This window comes from Venturia canescens, chromosome 4 (assembly GCF_019457755.1).
Source record: "Venturia canescens isolate UGA chromosome 4, ASM1945775v1, whole genome shotgun sequence".
In the NCBI taxonomy this organism is placed as follows: domain Eukaryota; kingdom Metazoa; phylum Arthropoda; class Insecta; order Hymenoptera; family Ichneumonidae; genus Venturia; species Venturia canescens.
Genome location: NC_057424.1, coordinates 3,965,559 through 3,978,711, shown reverse-complemented (window position 1 = coordinate 3,978,711; position 13,153 = coordinate 3,965,559). Strand labels below are relative to the sequence as shown.

The 13,153-nt window shown below is 33.4% G+C and overlaps 1 protein-coding gene across 1 annotated transcript; it reads left to right on the top strand.

Moving 5' to 3' along the window:
* Nucleotides 1–10,121: 10,121 nt before the first annotated feature.
* On the top strand, nucleotides 10,122–11,190 carry LOC122409518 (uncharacterized). Its single transcript, XM_043417146.1, has one exon. The coding sequence runs from the start codon at nucleotides 10,310–10,312 to the stop codon at nucleotides 11,048–11,050; it is 741 nt and encodes a 246-aa protein (XP_043273081.1). The 5' UTR covers nucleotides 10,122–10,309; the 3' UTR covers nucleotides 11,051–11,190.
* The last annotated feature ends 1,963 nt before the right edge of the window (nucleotides 11,191–13,153 follow it).

Below are 13,153 nucleotides of genomic sequence, written 5' to 3'. Positions count from 1 at the left end.
ACACCGAAGGTGCTTTAAACCCACCCAACGATTCCGCACACACATCAAAGATGTGTCGAATGGAGAAATGAATTTCAACATTTTTATAAATTAAAAAAAAAAACGCGCCTCAACGTTACAAACCCTATTGAGTGATGTTCCGGACCCACCCAAAAATCAAAAACAGTATTTCTAACGAGTTTTCGACAAATTTTCAAAGGATTGTGATTCGATGAATTGTGATTTGACGAATTGTTTTCGACGAATTTTCCCCAAATCACCGTTCCACCCCCTTAATTTTTTTTATTTTTTTTAATTTTGATTTTCATTTTACTACAAAATAGTATCATTTCCGATAAAAAAAAAAGGGTGCTACATGGTCCAAATTAGGGAGTATACACATCATAATGATACTTCAACTTTCAACCCCCCGTTTCACCCCCTTAAAGGCAAAATTTCGATTTTTTTTACTCTTGAAAAACATCTTATTTTGGGCTAATTATGAAGACTGCATGGTCAAAACTTGGCGCCTCGGAAATCGTACTCTTGCCAACGCGTATGTTGAGTATTCCTATTCCGCAAACTGCAAATGTGGAATTATTGGTGAAAACATTCATTACGATATGTCTACAGTTGCTCAGTTTTGGATGCGATTGAGTATAATGCCTGCCAACATCATAGAAACCTACAGAATTTCTGAATGTTATGTGCGCTATGTCATTTTAATGTAACATCATGACTTTGAACAATTTTTCACTATAATACTATATAGATTTGGATCATTGAAATACAGCAAAAATCTGCAAACTATAAAATTTATATACTTTGCCATTCATTTTACTTTTTGACTCTCACTGCAACATAAATATGAAGTGAAAAATTCATTAGAAAAGTCTTCAGTTGCTCATTTATGCTTTGAAATTTGATTTGAAATTGAATGAAAATGATTTGAAATTGCTGTTTTCCAAACTCATTGCGCAGATACATTGAATTGCAGCAGATAGCTGCGAACTTTAAAATTTCTGTGGATAAATATATGTGCTAAGTATCACCTCCTATCTTTAATTATGGTAATATGTAATGGAACTTGATTCAGCAAGTTTTAAAGTGTTTCTTTTCAAATAGTATTGAAGTTTGTATTACTGCGGTATGGAGCGAATACCTTCAAATTTTGATATTTTTGTGTCGCAGCATGTGTGCCAATCATTTTAATTTTTTACTCCAACCGTAACATGTAATGTCAAAAATTCATCACAAAAGTTTTCATCTTTACTATTTAACTTAATTTTCCTTTTTCTAAATTCCATGCTAAATTTCTGAATTTCTAAATTTATTTCTAAATTATCCTGAAATGAAATTGTTTTCCTCCACAACCAATGCAGGTACCTTAAACGTCTTTGATTTCCGTTGCTCTGTTGAATTAAGTACGCTCAGTTTTTTTTGCTTCTTTGAGTTCTGACATAATAAATGTTTCCGGGTGCCTTTTATCTGCAACTATCAAACTGTAGATAATTAGATCTCAGCGGCCACTTGCAAACTTTGGAAATATATTTCATCAGAGGCATGTTTTGGATGACACGAAAACGTTTTGATCTGTCTTTCCTCTTTTCCTTTCTTTTTTCTAATGTTATAAGCCGGAAATCATATCTCAGCCCGCAACACGCATTGCTACATGCTCTTGAGTTCCCAATGGACAAAACATATTAGAAGACAAGGGAAAAAATCGCCAAAGTCCAAGGACAGACCTGTGACGAAATATTTTCAGTACAATTTGGACGAAAATTAGGTCTTTTTTCGTGGAAACCAACGTTATAAGCCGAAAATCATATCTCTGTCTCCAACCCGCTTATCGCCGTGCTCTTTCGTTCCTAATTGACAAAACATATTAGGGTACAAGGAAAAAAAGCGCCAAAGTCCAAGAACAGACCTGTGACGAAATATTTCCAGTAAAATTTTGACGCAAAATAGGTCCTTTTTCGTGGAAACCAGCGTTATAAGCCGAAAACATAAATAAACCATAGAAATTCAAACTAGGGAAAGCGGCTGGTCCGATGGACAAAGATCCGGGCCCGCAATCCGCGGGTCCCGGGTTCGAATCCCGGCCAAGACACCAATGAAAAATTGAAAATGTTTTTCAAGTGTTTTCTGCTGTTACCGCGGGTGGTTCGGACTCCACCTTTATAAATCCATGGGCCGGACAAGTACTTTTAACTCATATTTAAACATAATTTGTATCGATCCAATCGACGTCGAATATTGTGAATAATATCAGCAGCTCCTGAAAGTCTGAAAAGAATCGATTTTCTTATAAGCCTCTGCCACCGTAGAGTAAGAAATGACTAGCTTGCATGTGATTTTTCTGGATTTAAAAGCTTCTTAGACCAATTTAATAATGTCAAAATTTGGAGTTACTCATAAATTACTTGTCCTTCGATTGATATCATAAATTTTAGTGCTGCACGTAACTCAAATGGTAACTTTTTTCAATTTATTAGAAAATACTTGGCATCGAATTGATATAATAAATTTAAATGCTGCACGTAAATTAGATTGAATTTTTTTAAATTGATTTAGCTGTTCGAATCAAATAAGAAGAATGAGGCATCGGTTTCCAAAATGATTTCAACACTGAGAAAAAAAAACCATTGATCCAATAGCACTTCTGTTATTAAACTATATTTTATTGAATGAACAATAAGAATTGTAAGGTAAATACAGGGGACGTTTCGTTCAAAAATAACCTAGTTGTTTTCATGAATTCTGTGATATTGAAAAATATTTTTTATTCAACTGCATATTTCATTTCATGAACGACACATGTCATTACATCTATGAAATATTTAGTTGCTAAGAAATGAAAATGTTTTTAAAAATGCCGTAATTGTTACTCGTAACATAATTTTTGGTCAATGTGCACGCTACAATTGAAAGAAGCACACTGATGTTAATAGTGTTCACTCACTTGGTGCAAACAATACTACAATTGAATCATCAAGTAAATTTCTTCATTTGAAACAATTTAGCGACGATTTTGGTACCACATATTTTATTGAAATAGTAGAATACATGTTTGATTGTACTTGATATGTTCAACAAAAGCTACCTTTATACAATCGCAAGTAATAGTTATTTCAAACCTGACGTATTCGTTTTGAATAAAGATGCGATATTCAAAATATGTTGCGTACTATGACATATATTTTTGTTTAGAATACATTTGCATTTTCGTTAATTCGATATTTACTCCATAAAATACCGTTTTGATGTTATCACCATATGTTTCATCTGTACAATTTAACTGTTAATTTTTTGGGATGTTTTAATCAGCTCAACTATAATAATGTTATATTTTTAATTTCATAGTATTTCTGATTGAAATCATTATATTCTTAAGTCTTTACAGTACGTTCTTCGATTCAAGACATTTCCATCAATGTTGTGATGATGTCGTTTATCATGGCAATGAAGTGAAAGCTCCTGTAACCCTATTTACTTCGATAACAATGTTCTTCATACTGTTACACGAAAAGATATGTCTATAACAGGAACAGGCTGAATGATTATTAAAAATTGAGTAAGTGAATTCAGTAAGTTCGTTTATCGAATAATGTATTACGGCCATAGCATATAAATCAATTAGTCGGACTATTCAATCGTTTATTTCATAGCTGGAATTAAATGAACGATTTTGTCGAATGGATATTCAATTCAAATATATAAGTCTCTTTTTGAAAACGCGATTGATTCGTACGATATAATCGCAATTATTTTTTGCGAATAAATTTTTTATCATAATAATGGGAGACATCCCACATCCCACTGAATCAAGAATATACGTCGATCCTAGGAATACATATATGTTTCTCATCATGACATACTTAATAACAGCGAATAATCGTGTGATTGAGACCGAACGAGAACAGTGCTAGAAAAACATCTTAGGTACAGCAATGTAAACAATCATAATACTATCCTTAATCCCTAGTATGTTCGACGATACCCTTTGTCGTGGGCTACCAACATTGTTATCATTTCGTCAGTCGTCGCTCGAACGTAGAAGTTTTCGCTCAGCGCTCGCTCAGTTTAGTCCATTGCAGTTCCATCCAGTGAGATTCAAATTGTTATGAAAAGTGATTGTGCTCAGTGCTGAATGAAAAATGGCTGATACAGATACGAAACTCCTACTTCAAAAATGGGGAATGGACGCATCTGCTATTCAGCGATTTCAAGGTAAGATATATTTTATTTTTTAACCATCATTTTCTTCCGACTTAAAGTAGGAGTCTTGTCACAGTCGCTGTTAATTAATCAATTGATTTGTTAATAGTTATATTTTCTGTTTATTGATAAAATGATACGTAGTGAATTTTTAAATATGTAAATAATGTTCTAGAAAATGGAATAACTGCAGACTTGTTGAATGATCTAACGGAGGATTTGATAAAAGAAATAATACCGTGTATTGGGCCACGAATTATTTTTATAAAAAACTGGAAGGAACATCTCGGAATAAAGAAGCAAAAAGTCTAACTACTTTTTTTCAAATGCAAACTTTATCAAATTTCAAAGGCAAACTTTATTTTCTTGAAATTTCGTTCGTGAATTTTTTTTTCAACATCTAAAGCCATATCATTATTATTCTCATACACACATTTTTTCTCTTGTAATGATACAACATCGGTGGGCAATTTAAATAAATCTTACAATTCATTTCACACTAGAACTTTTTTCAATGATTCCCTGATTGATTTACTGTTTCGCTATGATTTTCACTGTGATTTTGCATACAATTTATTGCTCATAGGATCAACAATATATAATGAAGATAAAAATTTTCAATACATTAATGAGCATACCCGTTCTTCTTGTTTTTTTTTTTTTTTTTTTTCCATATTCATAGAAAAATACTGAATCACCCGATGCAGAAAACGTTTTATCATCTTCTGATGAAAATACGGACCCTGATATTTCCGAAGACCTTGAATATTTGCAGAAAACTAAACAGCAGAATTGCTTTATTGGAAAAAAAGCCTTCAAACGCGCAGTACGTCCAAATGTACGAGAAATATTATCTGCGACTCAACAGGGCCGTACGATTCTGAATGGTTATAAAGAAAAACCACTTTCACGACATGCAAGAAATGATGTTATCGAAATCATCATAGATTCGATAATCAACAATGTAAAGGGTATGCTCTACAATTTTTGTAAATATTTCTCATTTTTCTGAATATTTTTTTCTAAATATTACTCTTCTCATTTTGGTGTACAAAATAAATAGTCTAATATCTATGGTATTAACATTACCGGCTAAGAGTATGGGGACGCCGGTCGAAATTTCAAAACTTGAAAAAAACGATACTGAAATTCTGTGAACAGCGTTTTGAAGGAGACACATGGAGCTTCACTTTGCGTTTTACTTTGTCTATACTTTTGGCCGGTAGTGTACGTGTGAGTAAAAATTCGGTGTAATACCTATTGTTTTTCTTGTACAGGCGACTGAATAGCGAAGCATTCCACGATTTAGCGAGAGGTGTAGTAGAAGTGTTTCCAAAAGAAGATATCAACGTTTACTACGTAGGACCAATAAAAAAAAAAAAATTCGAAAGACAACAAATCTAGGTCGATGCGCGGTAAGCTCGTCAAAAAGTATAGAAACCGCATTCAACGTGTGAAACGTGTCTTAAAGGATTGTTCAGAATCAAACGAAAAGTCAAGTAATGATCAAACTTCAAAAGGTACGAAAATTCATAAATTATTAAATTTTTTTTTAAACATTTTGTATGGTTTTTATAGTATTATTTTCATAGAATCATTGGAGGCTACTGGAATGACTGAAGAAAGTGTCGATTGGCTGAAAAAAAATAACGAACCGTGGGAATTAGCGGAAACTCATTGGAACATTACGAGTGGCTTCAGAAAAAATCAATTCCGTGCTATGAAAAGTGGAAAAATCGGGGACTGCATTGAAAAATGGGCTATTTTACGTCATCCCATGGGTTACAAACTCATCAAAAAAGATTTTGATGATTGGAAATTTTGCGCAACAGAAAACGCTGTGGCTCAATGGCCGGAATTCTTTTCTAATCTTCAAGCCATTGTTGGATATATTATCTGAAGATATTAGCGATGGTACGTTTGAAGATTATTGAATAGCTGTATTGTAAATCGTATTGTATTGTAAATAAATCATTGGATTTTCTTTCATATTCAGAAGCCAAAGTATTATTTAATAGTACGAGAATAGTACGAGAATAGAAGTAATAAAAGAATTTAATAGTACGAATATGTTAATGTACATATATTTAAAGGTTTATATGTATATATTGTACAATTTTTGATTGAAATAAAAAAAATGCTTATAAAATTCATAACCAAAAAGCTTAATTACATCCATTGCTCATCTAATAACCACGAAAAGCTCATATAATTACGAGCGAATACAAATGCCATTTTCCCAATTGTAGACTATTGAATCAGGTACGAATATACTTTCGTTGACGGAAACCTTGAATTCTGGCAATTACAAAAAGCGTTGATACGATCACAAAAGTACTCTAATACAATAAAGCTATGCAAATATTTTTATACTAGGTGATTATAATAAGCATTCAAATTACTTTCGTATAAGTATATATTTACTCTATCGTAGACAACATAAGACTCAATCATTAATGAAAAAAATACCGATGAAGATTCCGTTATTCAGCACGATTAAGAATGATTCTGATCCAAATTCATGTGGACTTGAATTAATGGTAAAAATGGTTGTTGTAATTTAATTCTAACTAAGAGAAAATGTCGTTACAATCGATTTAAGTGTTATTCCGATTTTAAAGGGTGGATCAATTATTCATTAAAATAAATCTATTCATTAAATTTTAAAATATTTTAAAATAAATCTAAAAATGCGATCTTTTCAATGACAGATTCAAGTAGAATAAGTGTACATTTTGTTGGCACTCCGTAATGAGATATCTATTTGGATCAATGCATATTTTTTTTGAATCAAATACTTTTTTTTCTCAGTGAAGCGCGATTTTTCGGTTTTTTATTTTTTACTTGTTATTTGATACTTTTGATACTTAAAAAAATAGATACAGTATAGTTTTTTTTAAACATAATGTTTTTTCAAGATTTGTGAAATTTTTTTCGGATTGTTCTGTATTTTTTTTAAAGTTTTTTTATGGATGGAATTATCAGTAAACGAGGGACCATCAATGTACTTGTCCCAACCTTTTTTTCCTAGGGTATAATCTCCGGCGACAAATGAGCGTTGAGAATCCTTGTCGGTCTCACAATGTTTTATCAAAATTACTAAAAAATTAATGAAAATAAAATCATTAAAAATTCACATGAAAGTCATTCGTTACTTCAACAAGGTACACACTTTAAAGATCGATTCCCCTCCGACTTTCAGGATCCCCTGGTATTATTAACAACATTCAACTTCGATTGGATCGGTACAAATTATATTCAAATACGTCTTAAAGTCTTTCTTCAGTGAACACATACCATTCGGTAAGAACCAATGAAAATGAGAAATAATCAGGCGCATTACTAGAAATTTTCGAACCTACTCAGCCATGCAATATTTTTTTTCTATAGTCACGTACACATTTTGATAAATATCACTAGCCGAGTACGACACGAGGATTCCTGGAATTTGGAGAAAAATCATTTTGTTGTGAATTATGATTCCATATAATATAAATAGATTAATCAACTTCATCTTTCATTTTCGTTTCATTTTGACAAGAGCGATTCGAAGGAAAATTATTTACTCGGGAATTACTGTTTCTTAACCCTACACCTCATGTGCCTTTTTTCATAGCCTCAACCTCATGACCGGGGTTTGAACGCACCCCAATCTTTTTCTGCTTATAAATCCGGTCCTACACTGACTTTATCCTACAGCATTTTCTTCGTTTTTTTATAACGAAAAGAATGATGTTCGATAAAACTAATTTCAATTGAATTTATATATAAAAAAATCCGTCGATAATCAGTCGATAATGTCGCTTGTTAGGACGGGAGCGTAGTTTGAAGTTCGCGTGGGGTGTGCTCACACCCCAGTCATGCGTTCTAGGGTTAATATTAACACATGCATTAACTTCGTTTTTGATTTGTTTTCGAATGAGCAATTTGAATAAAAAGTGATGGGCCGGACAAGTACGTTTAAGACGTATTTGAACATAATTTGTACCGATCCAATCGAAGTTGAATGTTGTAAATAATACCAGGGGATCCTGAAAGTCGGAGGGGAATCGATCTTTAAAGTGTGTACTTTGTTGAAGTAACGAATGACTTTCATGTGAATTTTTAATGATTTTATTTCCATTAATTTTTTAGTAATTTTGATAAAACATTGTGAGACCGACAAGGATTCTCAACGCTCATTTGTCGCCGGAGATTATATTTCGAATAACTGATAAATATTTGACCTCGATTTGATATAATACATTTTAGTATTGCACGTAACTTCCGTTATGACTTTTTTTTCATTAACTTTTTTCTTGAAAATAATTATCATGAATTTCAATTAAAGTTTCCGATTTGTTCGATAAGTATTCCAAATTATCAATAAAAACTTGGCCTCCAATTGATATCATACATTTTTATACTGCATGTAACTTGGATAGTACATTTTTCAATTTGTTCAATATTTATGAATTTTTTTGAAAATTTTTTATTTTTCTTTACAGAATTTTTTTCGATTCTTTTTTATTTTTGTTGAATTTTTTTGAACTTTTCAATTTTTCGTTTATTATTTCTATAGAATTTTTTTCCTGGATCTGAATCTTTTTTCTATGTCTTAAATACTTGGCCTCGAATTGATATCATAAATTTGAATGCTGCACGTAATTTATTGATGGAATTTTTTTTGTATTGATTTAGCTGTTAGTATAAGATAAGAAGAATGGGTATCGGTTTCTGAAATGATTTCAAGCGTGATTTTTCGGTTTTTTATTTCTTACATTTTATATGATTTTTGTGATGCTCTAAAAAATAATTACAGATTTGTATTTTTTAAATATAATGTTTTTTCATGATTTGTGATTTTTTTTTTGAAATGTTGTGTTGAAATTATTTACAGTTGTTTTCATAATTTTTTTAATGATTTTTTTTTTACATTTTTCGTGATATGATCAGGAAACAAGGGACCATCAATGTACTTGTCCCAACCTTTTTTTCCCTAAGGAAATTTTTGAGATTTCATAACTCTTAAGGAAAAAATCACACAAAAACAACAAAAATATGTTTTTCAGCCCTCCGGGCGGAAAGTGGCAACTTTCGGCCCGCTGCGCGTGCCGAAGTTGCCGCATTCCGCCTGCGTCGGACCGAAAAATCGTATACACTCCACGGGAGTGAAATTAGACCACCTCAAACCGCGTGCTTATCACCCTCGCCTTCGGCTCGGGTGACAATTCTGCCCGCGGTTTGAATTAGTCTATTTTCCCTCCCTAGGTGTGTAATATACTATTGTATAAAAAATTGATTCTCCTACGAAGTAAGTGCTAATGAACAATTAGCTTTGAGCAACCATTTTGGTGCTATTACCATTTGAAGTTGAATCGATAGAAAAATTTTTTTCCTAAGACTGAAAATCAAATTTTTCGTTTCATGAACAAACTTCTTTGTAGTTTTTCGTAGAGAATTACTTCCTCTACTAGGAAAATATTATAATTATTGCGATTTTAAAATTTTTATAAAATGACTTATTTTTATGACTTTCATAGAATTATTATAAAAATGTTTCGTTAAAATTAAATATATTCGTTATAATTAAAAATAATCCCAAAATGAGATTATTGGGACGTAAAAAAAAAGAAATTTGATTATTCTCGCGTATATGATTTTCTCGCCACCGCGGGAGGAAGTTTGAACGCAGGTATAACGATAAAAAATGTTTCAACGATGAGAGGATGTTCCATCATTGACAAACCTTGAATAATTCAACTTATTTTGCCACCTCGAAGATAAAGATAGATAAAAAATGCTACTACTCACCATGGAAATTTGGAACAGGAAAAAGAAGAGCATGAGCGAAACTTACAAATATAATAACGACGATACAATTATTATTATGAAGATGCGATAAGAACGACGCTAAGAAGTATATAACGGTGAATCGGTCGGGTGGAGGACAGTCGAAGACGTGTTCTCGATCCGTTCTTACGCCTCACGCCCCAGTCGTAGCTCAGAGCTCATAGCTCATAGCTCGAAGCTCGTAGAGGTGACACGTTTCCATATAAAAAAAATAAACATACAAACAAACGATAAGTTAAGAAAAAATTGAGGCTCGAAGAAAAAAGAAAAGAAATCAACAATGACGAGGGCACGTTCGTGTGTTTGTCGTTTCGGACTCGTGTTATTTATTTTCCTACAATTGGCAATCTGCCAGGGGGCACCGAGGCGAGCCCCGACCACATACGATCAACGACAAGACGGTAAATTCAACTTGCACACCAAGTTCGAAGACACTTTTATTGTGATTGGTATACCTTCGTCATTATCGTCGTCATCAGCGGGCGGCGAGCTTTCAAACCTCTTGCAAAACGGTCTCCTGTCGCAGGCCCTCGAATTCAAACATTCAGTGACAGAAGAGGGAGGAAACGAGGGTTCCAACAAGGAAAACGTTGAAAACACCGAGCCCGTGGGTAGAGAATTAACCGATCAACCGGATGAACACTACAATAACAAAGTCAAAGTGATAGCAATCGTTCGTAAAAACATTCCCCTCGATTTTGAAACGTCCGAACAACTCTCCGAGCCTGCCTCTGCAGAGGATGAAAAGACCTCCAAGGACACTCCGGTCAAGTTACAAACACAAAACGCCGAGTTGAACGAGGCAACGTTGAAAATAACCACGAGAAGCGTCGCTGAGAAATCAGAAAAAAATCCTCTTCCGGAAAATTCAAATACAAGCAACAGCGATGATCTTAATTGCGTAGGACGCAAAGAACTGAGACTAATCGGCGATGGAATTGAAAACTGTGGACCCGAAAGATATCGGGATGACGAAGGTGTTTGTCAATCGTGTCCAACGGCCTCGAGCAGCAGTTCCTGATTTCAATTTCTCTCCATTCATTTTATTCGGCGTTAAATTATTCAATCTTCCTCCCAACGTCGCCATTTTTTTAATTTAATCCTGTATAATTTATCATGTGTATTACCGAAATAAATACCATATTTGCTATTTTCCATGTATATCACCTATTTCATTTCCACAAACATTCGAATCAATAACGTTATAACCAGCACACTTATTTATCGACGAAACTTTTTGTGTTCTGAACTTTTTATCTATATAGAAAACGTTCATTTTTGACAAATCGTTTCAGTTAATGTTTAATATTTCGTTTAAATGAAGGTGTTCTTCTTTCCACTAACCATCAACAATTATTTGTCGAAAGCTTCGGTTCGAAGAAGAATATAGAAGATAAAAAATACAATAAAACAGAGTTCAATGCTTTCAAAAGTGCTGCTGCGGGAAGCCTGAAAAACGGCAACAAGTACCGAGTATCTCGCTTTCTTGTTTTCTTATTATGTAAGCGCGATTACGAAGCTGACATTCACCGAGAGAATACCTCCGAATGCAAGGCCAAGGCTACTCGAGAGATCATGCAACAGTCATTGACATGGTGCCTCTCCAACATGGCGGCGGGGGTACATATATAATAAGAACGACGCGTCACTTCTTCCTTTATCTTCACGCAAATAAAGTATATTATTTTTCGTCGTAGTAAGATTTGAAGAGAAGATAAGAAATGACGATTCACGCAGCGGAAATTAATGAATGAATAAAAAATAAAGATGATGATGAAATGCAAGCTTTTCGTAATATCAAGGAAGGCAGCAGCAAAAATTTTCACAAAAGTTCGATAAAATCATTTATTTTTAAATAAACCGATTATTTATTGAATTCAAACTATTTTTATTTAAGGAAGTTGAGGCTGTACAGTCATTTTTTTTACCCAAACGCGATGACCTGTACCTTTCAAAAGTGAGGCCAGTTTACAGTTTAGCAATGTTGCATACACTTTAAAGAAAAGTTGGCGAAAAAAAGACGAAAAACTGGTGAAAGCTCAGTCGAAAACACGAACAGTGACGATCCTAGCCTCAAAAAACTGCACGGAAAACATATTATTATTAATATAAAGCAAATCTCCTAATAAATCTGAATAAAATTGACATTATTCGGCAAGCCTTGCTCATGTTGCACAAAAAATTTCATATTTTTAGCATCATTTTTAACAGAGGTATCACTGAATGTGTCTTGACTTCCATAAGATTACATGTTATTTGGCCCAAATTGTTATTGATTTTTCTCAGCAACGACGCTCCTAAACTGTCTGAAAATTTAACTGATTTTTTTTTACACTTCACTTTATAAGATGCTATCGGTTTAAAAGCGGTGACATCATTTTCATTCTAATGCCTCAACTTCCTTAAGGACGAGAGCTAGTTATAAATTTAAATCGACCGGCTAACGATAAGAGCGAAGGGTTACTCGAGACCGTTGAACCTTCACGATCGTTAACTGTGGTACCGGTTTTCAACGTGTGAGCACGAGATCATCCGTTTCCCGCAGGCTTCTAATCTCGCTATATATTAATCCAACCCGGTCTCCTGGCATATTCTGACATAAAAAAATATGAATAACAAAAATAACATTGTACCAAGGATTTGCGCATAAATAACAGCAGCAGGTTTAGTACGAATACGACGAATAGTACAACACACGACGACTCGAATATATGGGTCAAGCCGAACAAGTTATATGCAATTCGTAAGTTTATTTTGTACATTTAAAATTAAAAAGGAGTTTATTTAACGGCTTGACAAACGGGAATGAGAATTCTTATTCTTCAAAAATTCCTCTCGTCGACCTGAGTAAACACTACACTACGGTGCCACACGAGTAGAGGTTTGTATCGTAATATTTATTAATTCTTACGAACATATACATAGTAATTTTTAGTGAAGGGAAAACTCGATGAAAATTGATATGTGCCAAAATAAATGTATCGGTACACATGTACCTAGGGAAAAAAAGGTTGGGACAAGTACATTGATGGTCCCTCGTTTGCTGATAATTCCATCGATAAAAAAACTTTGAAAAAAATTTTTTTTAAAAGTTGTAAAAAAAATACAGAACAATTGGATAAAA